Raw genomic sequence first — 14,172 nt, forward strand, 5'->3', positions numbered from 1 at the left:
TGTTTTGAAATGTTCTGATTCGAAGTTCTGATTTGTTCTAAGTCTGATTTCTGTTCATCCAACTCTGAAGCTCTGATTTGTTCCAATGTTTTACTTCTGTTCATTCAACTCTGATATACTATGCTACATAAAAAGAAGAATGTTTTAAAAATATTATGTATCAAATATTTTCTGGTATTCGATCGGCCCCACTTGTTGAGTGTTTCCAAAACGGTCACCCCCTTACGTCCCTATCTAGATGAGAATGAAGAACAGGTAGAATAAAAGAAGCAGGAGTAGTTCTGGTATTGGTAAAGAATTAGAAGGAAGTAATTCAAATTCTGGATGTTCAAGCCCATTGTGTTCCTTCGTCTTTTTTCGTAAATGTTTGAACTTTTTGCTTCCGCAACCTCTGTATTTTTCCGTTCACGTAAAGACAATGAAATTTTATGAAATAGACTGGTATTTGGCTATTTTCTACGGGGCTTATTGTTATTTGAATAACAATGCCGGTTATCACGGATGCCTTGGTCTCGGGGCGTGACACACACACACACACACACACACACACACATATATATATATATATATATATAAGTAACATGTATACTCAATATCGGTGATGAACGAGCACCCCCAAGTTTGGCTGGAGATGAGGAGATCAAAGAAATGTCCCAATACAACCCCAGCCAGATATCGTGCTCAATGATTTCACTTTATAAAATATATAGTATAATCTTTAATGCTTAGCTTGAGTTTCTGGTATAGACTTAAAGATGAAAAAAGAATGGGTCCAGAACAACCATATGCTTCTTCTTTCGATTTCTATATTATTGTTATGTGTTGTAGTTTCATGCCTCATGAGTGGCTACCATGTGTTCATTTCATTTCAAAACTGGGGTTTTCCCTTCTTTCTTTCTTTTTTTTTATTTTTCCCTTTAGAAAGCACAAATCTATTTACCTACATTGTATCAAAAAATCTACTTCCATATTCATGTTAGCTAGATTTAAGTAAATCTCTCACCCTCATTGTATCAAAAAATCTACGTACCTACATCAACATGACAACATGTGAAATGTTTCTGAGAGCAACAACGGCCCCGGACGATGTGACGATAAGATAAAATAACATGGTGCTGGACTTTTATGCAGTCTTGTATCCAAGACTAATAATTGATAGAAACAGAAGTTAATATATTCAATTTTCATGAGTTACAAGTCGATAAAAGTATCCAGATCCAATTGTTCCAAGATCTTGGTTCTACGATTGATGTATAGTAACAGAAAAATTGGACAAGCATAGCTTCTAATATCTTATGCGCCATATCAGACAGACAGCTGAAGTACTTCACACCGAATTTAGTAAGTTTTTATGTGACTCCTACATCCAATGAGTCCCAGACAACATAAATTACAACATCATTCACAATAAATGCAAGGAGTCCAGCCAAATGTATACCATGGGGAATCATGTGCCTTACAAATTATGCGATTATCATCAGTTAAATACAGAAGAAGTTATGTAGGATCGAGCACTTGCTACTTTACCAAAAGCTATAGCTGGTGGTAATGGTGCAACTCAAATCTTTTTAAACCGCACACCAGCTCAAGCACCACGATCGATCGCTCTACCAAGTAGGGACAATTATTGCACCCAACAAGTTATAATGATCAAATTAAATAACTCTAGTTTTTTTAGAATCAGAGTTTTGGAAAAATCAAGTTACAATTTTTGAGAAAACTTCCACATCCACGAACAACCACAATGACAACTTTTTTATGCAACTTTAGAATGTGAAAGTGAGACATTGTTTATCATCTGAGATGTCATACTTTATTAACACTAGGAATAGGTGAAAAAAGAATCTAATTAACTCTTGCTAGTACCAAACATCAAAGTTGTGTTATTGATTATCCCTTTCCAACTAAGGCATCTCATCACAGACACACACAAATATAACATATTATAAACACACATGTATCTCTCTCTCTCTCTCTCTCTCTCTGTGTGTATAAAGGTTTGTAAACATAGGCACTAATAGTCTAATATATATCAGTGAAAATCATGCACTAAATGGAGTGATCCCACGAGTGTAATTATAAAGCTAGGCTTCTTTTGTTCCCCAGTTTCTCAGTTTACCTTTTCAACTGTCCAGCTCTAAATCAACAACTTTATACAAACTTATGGACCAAATATAGTAGAAAATGCACGATATATTTGGGTAAAGAGAGTGATCAAGCATATTAGTATACCTGAATTTAGGTACCTTCTCTCTCGAATTCAATGGCACTAACCAAGATGGATACTGATTGCGGGGTAACTCTTTCACAAGCACATCCGGAGACGATGGATTTTCTTTCGCTTGCTTGGTGCAACTTCGCTGTCCAAGCTTTTGAACATGAGATACAAGATCGATCACTTGTTGTTCAAGACAGCCCCATAAGGGTGTTTGAGAATGATTCCAAACTTCCTCCAATGGTAAGTTGATTGTTGTCCTTCACCGTAATTGGATGAACATCTACACACACAGGAAAAAAAAAAGCCATTTAATGAGAGACTTAAACTTGCAGGGGATGGACAAGAGTGTGAAGATAGATGATGCAGAGAATTTTGTGCCTCCTTGGAAAACCAATGATTTAAAGGTAACTTAATGTTATTGACATGAAGTTAAAATAGTTCATAATAGTATTATGTACTGCATCTCCAAATCTGTAATACATGTGTTTGTGAGGCCAAGCCAGGATTTTGACTTTCGGAAACGCCGAACAGAAAAACTTAAGAATTTTTCGAACACTATGTTTGTATAGAAATACATACAGGCTATAGAAAATTTAGAAGAAAGGTGTGACTATCCCAATAGCCACCCCTTCCCATTGACACTGAACGACGGAACAACAATTTTAGATGCACTTATATACAACACAGACATTATCCTTGGCAACAATTAACTGACAACTCTTCAGTCATGGATATGGATGCAACAAGCAATGCACCCAGAATTGAACTACAGCAGCTACTTCAAGAGGAAATGGGTAAGCTCTCATCTAAACTAACATTATATATTTATATCTGATATACGGATTCGACATATAACGATATGAATGCAGATGCCATGGAAAATCATGCCATTTAAAAATGTCCCAATAAAAAAATGGCTGAAAGATATAAAACAGAGGCGAAAAGAGGAGAAGAGGTTACAAAAAGCAGAGGTTCATGCAGCGCTATCTATCGCAGGGGTCGCAGCTGCTCTAGCGGCAATAGCTGCCGAAAAGTCGCAAAATTACATAGAGAACACTACGAAGGAGTCGGCTGTGGCTTCGGCAACCGCCTTAATTGCAGCACAGTGCGCAAAAGTGGCCGAGGCCATGGGAGCAAAGAGAGAACAGATCAGCAGTGTAATAAATTCAGCTATTAGCAGCACAAGTGCAAGTGAAATAGTAACTCTCACGGCTGCGGCAGCAACATGTAATAAACTAAAAAGTTAAAGTATCAGTTCTTAAGTTTTTTCTTAAGATCATGATTGTTTGCACTTTATCGCTAAAATAGATATCTCATTATCAAATAATGGCTGACTTTGTTTCAGCAATAAGAGGTTCAGATACTCTGAAAGCACGATCAGGGTATAAAAACAGATTCAATGAGAGCTCCCCAGTGCTACCTCTCGAGGATAACCATGACCACGATTTCAACTTTGAAAAGTGCAGATCAATTCTAGCCAAAGGTGCAGAGCTCAAAATTGAGGGAACAGATGGTATGAAGAACCATAACATCATTCAAAATTATTATTGATTCATGAGTTTTCTTTAAGCTGTATTTGCTGGTGTTCTAACAGGAAGGTATCTGCTGCAATTAGTAGTGGTGATCCTAAATAATGAAGCAAAGGTATTAAAATTAGTTTCTTCATAAAAATAAATCCAAGAAAGTTTACCAATAAAAGTATCCTTGGTTATTAAACCATTATCCGTTCCCTTCGAACATTGATTAAGCTCCTATCGTTGCATTATACAGGTCATCATCAAAACCAAAAAGCCCAACATGCTAAATATCTTCGCAAGACAAAAAGAAAGTAAGTAATTTCACTAACCAGGCCTTCAGCCCGAGAAATTCAGTACTCACAAATAAAAATAGAAGAATCACTTGTGAATTTCACAACCAACTATGTAAATACAAATAAACATTTGATGTTGTTTTCAGGTGTCATTCTTGACTTGCACACTGAGCTATACAGGGATTCAGAATTCAGGGACGCAGAAGCTGGCTACCTCGTTGTACTAACGACGGATAAGGGGATAATCAAACTAGACATGAAGAATGATTATGAGCGTTACTGGACATGGTCGTCGACTATAAATCACATGCTAATGCTCTCTACTTCATTCACAAAGTATGAGCTCCAATTCCAAAGAAGCTGAGGTCTATATAGATTCAGTATGTGTTCAAGTGCTATGCTATTTCATGTCAGAAATATTGTCATTCCGTGCTTGCCGAATTGAGTTACATACATAAAATGAATTTGACTGTTTAATCTCTTGTATTTATTGATTCTGAGATAATAAAACTAAAACAGATTTACAATCACCCCAGCTCAAGGTTTAAACACGAAAATGCAGATAGTTCACTCAGTTCTAGAGGAGCCAATTATCGTATTTCTTGTTCCTCACTTCCTCTCAAGTTGTTCTAAATAACCACCCACTTTCTTTAGACAGAATCTTTTAAATGGGCGTTCAAAATCATCATCGATGAAACATTTTGGTATATATATACACATGAAACGGTGCAATGAACTTCTTATGCATTTTCCAAACTTATTGTTACCAAATTCGCACAGGTAAAATATGTAACGAACAATATCAGAAACCCAAAAAGGAAATAAAACTTTGATTTCATTAGTATCTCACCCAATATGGACTACGGGCATCTGCGATTATCCTTCTCATCAAAACCAACAGATTGACGGGTGAAGGATATTGCCCACTGTCCACTATGGGTCGGGGTGCATAATATGGGCTCCTTTAAGGTCCAGCCCATCAACCAGTGGCCCAATGAGAAACCCCGTCCTTCTCATCAAAACCAATAGATAGGGGTGAGCAAAATTTCGGTTAAACGAAATTATTTGACCGAACCAAGTTAATTCGAAAATTCGGTTGGGTTATTTCCGAAATTCCGTTTTCAAATTAAAAAAATTCGATTATATCGGTTAATTCGGTTCGGTTATGATTTTCAAAATTTTGAAATCAGTTAACTGAATTAACCGATATAATAAATATTATTATTTAATAATTTTTTTATTGATTTTCGGGTTTTTTCTTCTATTTATCTTCCTTATATATAGATAATTAATGTAAATACTTACAAAAATTATCATGTACTTTTCTTTTACAATTTTTTTTTTTACAAATTTTCGGAAAAATCACATTTGAACACAGTACCTTAATGTATTTGACATTTAAATCTTTTGGTATGCAAAATTGATAATATGTAAATCTCAAATGCATAGAAGATGAATGTATAAGTTACATTAATTTTTTGACGTTCAAAATACAAATGTACAATATATGTAGAAGCAAAATATTTTAAAAATAATGAATCGAATATTTGTCACTGACTACCTGTATTTTGTTCATTAATGGTGTTTAGTACGTTTAATTTTTAATAATTTGTGCAAACGAAGCTTGTCTGAGCAAAATGTAGCACGATTTGGAAAATCAAATGTAAACAATTCATAGCTCCTAAAAACGCTAAAAAAAAGACAAAAATTTGTGTGAGAAAGTCTCACGGGTCGCATTTTGTGAGACGAGTCTCTTATTTAGGTTATCCATGAAAAAATATTACTTTTTCTGCTAAGAGTATTACTTTTAATTGTGAATATCGGTAGGGTTGACCCGTCTCACATATAAATATTCATGAGACCGTCTCACAAGAGACATACTCGTAAAAAGTCATTGCCATGTGCAAAATCAACATCCTTGGGTAATTAATAAGCAAACTTTTATTATTCAAATTTTTTAAGGAAAAGTAACACAAAAATGGATGGTTGTGCATTAAATTTCCAAAAAAGTGGCTAAGCCCAAATTGTTCACTCACCTGGGAAAAACGCTCATACACGTTACTTGCGCAGAGATTGCATTAATTTCACGTCGTCTGGTCTACTGCGAATGTTATCGTGCATGCATGGCAGCATCTTTTATTTTAATTAAATTTTATTCTTAAAATAAGATATGACCAATTATAATTAATTTAATGATCGCTAATTACCATTAAACAGATGTATTACTGTGTGCTAAGGTGCTTAGAAACTGAACTAAACTGTTAAATTATACCGAACTGCACGATTAAACAAACCAAACCGATTACATTAATATAGAAATTATGTAATAAATTTTGTTAATTTGGTATTATTTTTCTTAGATTTACTCAACTTTTATATAAGGGTCACATTTTTTTTTCCCTGGATTATAATATTATTGATTCAATATTAAATTCATAATTTAAAATGAATTATCCAAATCAGATCAGACCGAATCGAAGTTTATGGTTTTGTTATAAAAAATTCATGATTTAGTTTGGTTTGAAATTTTGTAAAAACGATATAATTTAGTTTTCTTTTAATTTTTGTCTAAAACTGAGTCAACCGTAGTTGAACACCCCAAATATCTGCATTTTTTAAGAATTTTTTTATTTTAAATTTCTAATCCATGCCTAATTAAATTTGGAAAAGTATTTTAGTTAATTAAAATATTGATAAAAAAAATGTACACTGAATGTACAATTTGTATGATTTGCACACGCAAAAAATCTATCAGATCTAGTAAGGATAATTTTGTGCTCCTGCTTTATTCTCACTTAATATTTGTATACTCGAGCTGATTTGCACAGTGAGAAGTTTGTAACTTTCGAAATTCATTTATGAACAAATAAAAGTTTTTGTGCATTTGTTTGGAGTCTCATCTCAATAAGGTTGTTGAACTGAGTTAAAGTATGTTTTGCATAAATGGTTGTATTAATCAAATCTTCTAGTACAATCCTTATAGAAACATAAAAAAAGATAAAAAATTTGTCTACAAACTTTTATAAACAATTTATTCCTATGCGTTTATATTTTGTGTATACTTAGTTCACCAAGTGTGTCGAGCTGTTTCTGTAATTTATATATTTTTAGTTGCTCGAAACACATGTTTTGATCTAGAAAATTAACTCGAGCTGCTAACCTAGCTTGATTTGCAAAATCATCTATAAAATTTTAAAATTGTTTATTCAACCCTCTAAATACATTTTCGATACTAACATATATAATTACTATTAAATTGAAAATATCAAAAGTTTTGATGATCACAAACAGTTTCGAGTTGTTTTAGGATATAACTATTATTGATTCTTAGAATTCTAGCTGGTCGCCTTGAAGTCAGGATGATCTGCACTGATTATATCAAGCCGTTCCATTTCAAGCTGTTATTCAACCTAACCACTTCGATAAGATCATGCCGCAGACTGATCTATCAGACAAAATACAATGACAGATCATGAACAATATCATATCAACTCCCGATTAATAGAAATATTTCCTAATATGTCAAGACTAAATCAACTTTTCAGAAGCCAAAGTAACAAAAGTCGTGAAAAGAAAAAGCAATTAATGGACATTAAATGCAACGTATTATGAAGAAAAGTTGACAATGTCATCTTGTCATATGTTAATACATATGATCGTTGAAAAGTTCCTGGCCATTGAAATTGTTCGAAATATGAATATACAGATTCAAGATTGAAGAAGACATGCGATTGAAAGTTTTTACAATTCACAACATAAAAGATTTCAAGCCCTCTTATTCTTTCAAACATCAAATTGCTCACTAGCGCACAATTTGTTTTCATATCAGATTATTAATGATGAAATTGTGTTACTTCACAAACTCTAGTCGTTCAAAGTTATCTATTGAAGAATTGTGTTTTATATGTCTAAACCAAGAACCAAGGGTTTCAAAGACAATCAGACTCATTTGTTGTGTTTTTTGAGTTTTCATTAAGAGTTTCTATTTAGACAGTGATAAATCTTAATCGAAGTGGGTTGTACAAAAATTGTATAAATCAAAGTCTTTTATTGGATTTTATCTTAAGCGTAAGAAGAGGTGACGTATGAGTTGTTAATATCCGAATATCCATAAATATCATTAGGGATGTAAACGATCCAAACCAAACCAAACAGTATCAGGCTTGAGTTTGGTTCGTTTAAGATTGTTTGAGGCTCGAGCTCGAACTCGATTCGAGCTTTTATTATCAGGCTCGAGCTTGGTTTGTCTTGAAATTACCAAGCTCGGGAAAAGCTCGAGCTCGGCTCGTTAAAACGACGTTTAGCATGTTAATCAAGTCAGGCTCGAGCTTGATTCATTAATAGCTCGTTTAACATGTTTAACAAGCTTGGCTTGAGCTCGGCTCGTTTTCGAGCTCGTAAAATATAAAATTGAGCTCGAGTTTGAGCTTGATTCGAGCTTGTTAAAAATTAAATATATCTATAAACTAATTTTAAATTAGAAATAAAAATGTAAATTCATTCATAAATAATCAAAACGACACAAATAAGAGCTAAAAAACATAAATCAATATATTATTGAACATTCCAAAATAATACATCTAGAATATTCATCATACACTGATATCACCATATAAATAACAATGAAATAATTTCACCCCTTTAATACTTCAACTAAGTCTGGTGAGAAAGTAGGGAGGACGTCAAAGAATCCATTAAAATCAGGATTACAAAATCATCTCCAATAACAACTAGTCAAGTATCCTGCAAAATTCATAATAATATTAATACTAATATTTTTATTTGTCTTGTGTTCAATTCCTTCCATTGACATTAGTATTAATATTTTTAGTTGTCAACTCAACAAATGAGTCAAACTCAAGCTTACGAGCCACCTAAACGAGCCGAGCTCGAACTCGAGCTCGCGAGCCTATTATCAAACATGTTTGCGAGCTCACGAGTCAAATATCTTTAGGCTTGAGCTTGGTTTGATTAATTTTTCGAGCTCAAAATCGAGCTTGAGCTTGGCTTGATATGATTAACAAACGAGATTTTTATCGAACCGAGCTTCGAATAGCTCACAAACGATTTGGTTCATTTACATCCCTAAATATCGTGTCTTATTTATTCACGCCTTATATTTCAGTTTGCTTCATTATCCTTATTTAGCCTCTTTTTGTCACACACTTGCTTATATTAAATATATTGTATCACTAGTCTAGTCGGACCGTTTCCGTACTCAAAATCTTCTATGTGGTCCAGTTACGTCTAGACATTCAATAAAATATATTAACTAATAACTGTTAACGTCAGCTCGAGTTCATTTAAATTTTTTTAAAAGTTTTCATTCACTATCTCTAAACTTTGTTTCAATCTCCAAAATTACAGTTTTTTTTGCTACGAGTTGAATATAAATTAATACATTTTAACTCGAGTTAATATTTTTATTTACAAACACTATTAATATTAAATTAGAAAATAACTTTGATGATTTGTTTTTTTTTTAAATTTTTTTATTGAATAATGACTAAAAGATTCAATTTTTGGCGGATCTAACCTGAATTGAATATGTCGTTTTACAGCGTAGAAATCCAAAATCGCCAAACAAATATATAAAAACAAATTTGAAATCTAACCATAACTTTAATACTTCCTACCAACCCAAATTCTGTGTAGTCGCACTTTTATTTATCTAGACAAGTTTTATGTTAGTTAAACTAGCTAGATTGTTACATTACATAGAAATGTTTCAAATCATCCGAATGAATAGCAGTACTTGTTCGAGTGACTCAAACAAAAGAGCAATATAATTTGTTCTTTCATATATTAAATTAAAGGAATTGCATTTATGAGGTACAGATCTGATAGGATACAAAAATAAATATATAGATAACAGCAGAGGTCTGCGGCTATTGGAATAATTGCCTTTCTCATCAAACCATATTTACTGCTACTTTGATAGTAACAACACGAAATATGAATTAACAACACAAAACCCGATTTTTATTTATTTATTATTATTTTTTTTATGTACGTACGTATTGTTTTTCTTACACTCTACGTAAATCAGAAAAGGGAATTCGAAATTTTGTACTTGGAAAGTTGATTAAATAAAACGTTTTCACATCATGCATGGATATTTCCTATCCAATATTTTTTCAAGGTAAATGTATTTAGCATACCCTTTTAATATATCTAAAACAAGTATGAAATTCTTATATAAAATTATAGGTATTTTTAAACCCTGTGTATATACAATTTTTCACCATTTACAGAAGTTTGACGCTTCTCTTTTTATAAATCCCACAATTTTAAAAGATCATTGATTTCAGATAAAAATTACGTGTTTTTTATTTGGGTTTTTCACTGGTGACTAAAAGAAATACAACATATTTATCTAGTTTCATCACTAAATATAGATTGTTTAGGCCAACCCATCCCACAGTTACAGCACATACGCATGCGTATTAAATACTCAGAAAAACAAATAAATTCAACAAATTAAAAATGGTCATTTTCAAAAAAGTTACTACACACACACACATAACATATATATATAATATATATCATCCAAATAAATATGATAAACTACGGAAAGCAACAGTGCACGGCAGAAGCCAAGATGCAGAAGCAAAGCATTTAAATGAAAACAACGTTACATAAAAAAATAGTCAAAGAGAGTAATTAATTTCCGTAAAGAGTAAAATATATTTCCATTTTAATTAGTTCATTAATTAATTTACAACACTGTCACTGTTAAAATCTGCTGTAAAAAAATATCCAGTTCCCATGCTTCGCATTTATTTAAGTACTTTTCACAGGATATTCTTTGGGCAAATTGTTCAAAAATTTTCAAAAGCAAATAAATATTTACTTTCAGCTCTTGTGTATCAGAAAAATAAGTTTACCTTTCTTGAACTACGAAAAAATATTTCTGTATTTCCTAAGTTCACATTTATTTTTTTGATTAAAATCAATGTAAAATCAACTGTTTCAGATTTTATATTAATATATGATTTTTGAGTACTCAAACATGTATAAAAAATAATGATATTAATAACATATCTTTTCGGATGAAAATCGGTATAAAATATTAAAAATATAATACTGATATATAATATTTGGATACAAACTATTTAAATCTGATACAAAAAATAATATTTTGAGTATAAAATTAGAACAACTTTATTAATACCAAAATTTGTTACACATATTTTAGTACTTAAAAATTATATATTAATATCATATTTGAAACAGTTGGTACACAAATAGCATATATTAGTATCATGTTTTTAATGTGGTGTATCGATTTTCATCCAAAAAGACAAATGTGTAATTAACACCAATATTTTCTATACATGTTTGCGTATTCAAAAATCATATATTAATATCATATCCGAAATAATTAATACTCAAATATCATATATTAATATCATATTTTTAATGTTTTATACTTATTTTATTATAGATCAGATAATATAAACAAATAATTTTTTTGACGTAAACTGACAAATAATTTATGTTTAAACTTAAGTAGTGTAGAATAATTTAACCCATATTCCTTTTTTCAGATGCATAACGTAAGTAAGGAGATAAAAGATGTGTTCTTGCTGGACTTGAGAGACAGATGCTATTTCTTTAGTTTTGTTAGGTCACATTTCATTTCACTGCCATTTTTTGTTTTTAATTCTTTATTACAATAGTAAATGTAATTTAAAAAATAAAATATTTTTATTATATAATTTTTATGCTAGAAAAGAAAATCCAACCAACAAAATACATATTTTATAATTTTTTCATATCGAAAAGTTATGTTTTTTATGGAAAGCAAGTATTGTTTGCCAAATTACCCTTTTCATTTAATTTTGTTCAACCGTAAAGCTATAATCAAATTAAAAAATTTAAATTTTTTATTGACAGTAATGTTCTTTTTTAAAAAAAATATATTTTTCCCAAACATAAAATATTCATATCCGTGAACTTTTTTTAATAAAAAAATCAATTTATAAGATTCACCTGTTAAAAAAACTCATTTTAATAATAAATAAAATTATATAAAATTTATTTCATTCAACTTTGATTTAATTTAAGTAATTTCACTTGCAACAAATTTTAGTTAAAATTATATTTTGAAAATGGAATAAGTACTTTCCTTTTCCTATTAGCTTTGTATTTGTTTCTTTCGGACTCCATCCCCCTCTATATATAAACTAATCAGGGGCATCGATTCCTTCCGAAGTCACAATACTCTTATTTGCCATCTTTCTGTCATTCGACCACACACATTTTTCTCTTCATGGCTGTCTTTTCTAGGTCACCTGGAGTTTATCCATCGATTAATCCTGTTACCATGCAACTATCTATCCTGGTTGATAAACATTCGAGGGATTTCTTTTGGCCGAGAACCCGACCATCCGCGATGAACAGATTGTTCGAAAGATTAGAACATTTGTGATCTTGTTACGGTGCTATCCTCACTGAGCTTAAAAATATTTTATAATTTTATTTTTAAAAAATTATATTATTTTTTCTTGACCTTGCAAGACTTTTCTTTTGTCTAGTTTTTAGTTTTTCATTTTGTCTTATTTTAATAATTAAATGATTTTATTTTTATTCAGTTCTAACCTTCCACTTTTTTTTGGATCGACTACCCTCCTGAGCTTATATGGAACTCTTCATCTTGCCGTAAATGATATGTATTTTTCTATTTTTTTATGCATTTAAATTTTGTAAATTATTGCCCCTTTCATGAGCAATTACTGAAATTAATTGGAATGAGCCATTTTAGTGTTGTTTTTGTTTTGTGCAATGCGGTTATAAATTGAGTATGGAAAAATATTATTATGTTTTGTGCAATGAAATTATATGTTGAATACCGAAAAATATTCGGTGTAATATTGAATAGAAACAAGAAGCATGGATTATTCAGGCGTTATTTGATTTCCTAATTCCTATATACATATTTTATTTGTCAAGGACAGAGTAAAAATTTGACGTTGAAATCACAAACGATCTCACAAGATCATTCAAGATAATTTTATGAAACAGATCTAATTTATAAAAATAAATTAATTTTTGTGTTAAAAAAAATATTATTATTTTTATTTTAAATATAGAACAAATTGATTCGTTTCGGAAATAAATTAATGAGACAATTGACGTCAGACTTGTTATAAAAACATATAGGAAAATAAATCCGAAATTCTTTTAAAGAGATTAATCCAATATCGTAATTAGTGCTCATTAATGTTGGGCTTACTACATTAAACTCCCATTGTTTGAACGTTGTTACATGAGTGCCCATTCTTGAATTTCAGGTAAAGATTGTCGTAATTTATTATTGACCAACAAATTTAATTTTTAGATAAAATAATCGACCCACTTTATTAACCTTTCAACTCCACGAAACCAGAGAGTGGGCCAGTTAGAAAAAATGTTTTTACAAATTATACTTTTAAAAATGTCCTCTATTTTCATTTCTGTCCGAAGAGAAAGTTCAGAACACATATAAAAATCGTCCTTATTACACAAGTTATTAAGTCGTATCTTCAAATAAATAAATTTGGTCACATTTTACACACACCATGTCATGTGTAGGGAAAATTATCCATAAAATGACAAAGTTCAACTCTAGTATCGACTTTACTATATTTTTTTCACCGAACACATAAATCCATATTATCATTTGCTTTGTTAGGGATGTTCAAACATCGGATAAAATCGAAAATCCAAATCGAAAAAACCGAACACTGAATCGAACCGAAAATCGTATTTTATAATACGAATATAAATGTTAAAACCAAAATTTATTTGGTTCGATTTCGGAGTATATATGTCAAAATCGAAATTTTATTAAATTAATAATTTTATTTTTATTATATATTTTTTGAGATTATATCAGTGAATGATGAATTATTTTGAATAATATTTAATTGATTGTTGTTTATGTAATTCATTAGACTTTATTTTTAAATATTTTATTAAAAAATCATGTAAAAAGATAACATATTATATTTACAATATATTTATCTTAATAATTTAAATAATTGTATCAAAACCGAAATAACCGAACCATTTCGATTGAAAACCGAAGCGAATCGAAGAAAAATAGTTTGGATATCGGATTATATATTTGTAAAACCCAAAATCGAAATAAAAAATCGAA

General features: G+C 30.8%; 1 protein-coding gene and 1 long non-coding RNA gene across 3 annotated transcripts; one reads left to right on the forward strand and one right to left on the reverse strand.

Annotated features, from left to right (window-relative positions):
- Positions 1-1,044: 1,044 nt before the first annotated feature.
- LOC142529993 (uncharacterized) lies at positions 1,045-4,909 on the reverse strand. Of its 2 annotated transcripts, XR_012816008.1 has the most exons (4): positions 3,909-4,041; positions 3,179-3,308; positions 1,147-2,498; positions 1,045-1,115 (listed from the first exon to the last, which is right to left on the reverse strand). It is a non-coding gene; the product is annotated as an uncharacterized LOC142529993 (long non-coding RNA). The 2 variants fall into 2 exon arrangements; XR_012816007.1 differs by lacking the exons at positions 1,045-1,115; positions 3,909-4,041 and adding an exon at positions 4,879-4,909 and having other exon boundaries at positions 1,923-2,498.
- Positions 2,264-4,508, forward strand: LOC142529991 (VAN3-binding protein). Its single transcript, XM_075635739.1, has 8 exons — positions 2,264-2,458; positions 2,551-2,622; positions 2,944-3,012; positions 3,088-3,445; positions 3,564-3,731; positions 3,813-3,862; positions 3,989-4,046; positions 4,175-4,508. Exons 1-8 carry the CDS (start codon positions 2,264-2,266, stop codon positions 4,390-4,392), a joined length of 1,188 nt encoding a protein of 395 aa, XP_075491854.1. The 3' UTR covers positions 4,393-4,508.
- Positions 4,910-14,172: the final 9,263 nt, after the last annotated feature.

This window comes from Primulina tabacum, chromosome 16, assembly GCF_025594145.1.
Source record: "Primulina tabacum isolate GXHZ01 chromosome 16, ASM2559414v2, whole genome shotgun sequence".
Classification (NCBI taxonomy): Eukaryota; Viridiplantae; Streptophyta; class Magnoliopsida; order Lamiales; family Gesneriaceae; genus Primulina; species Primulina tabacum.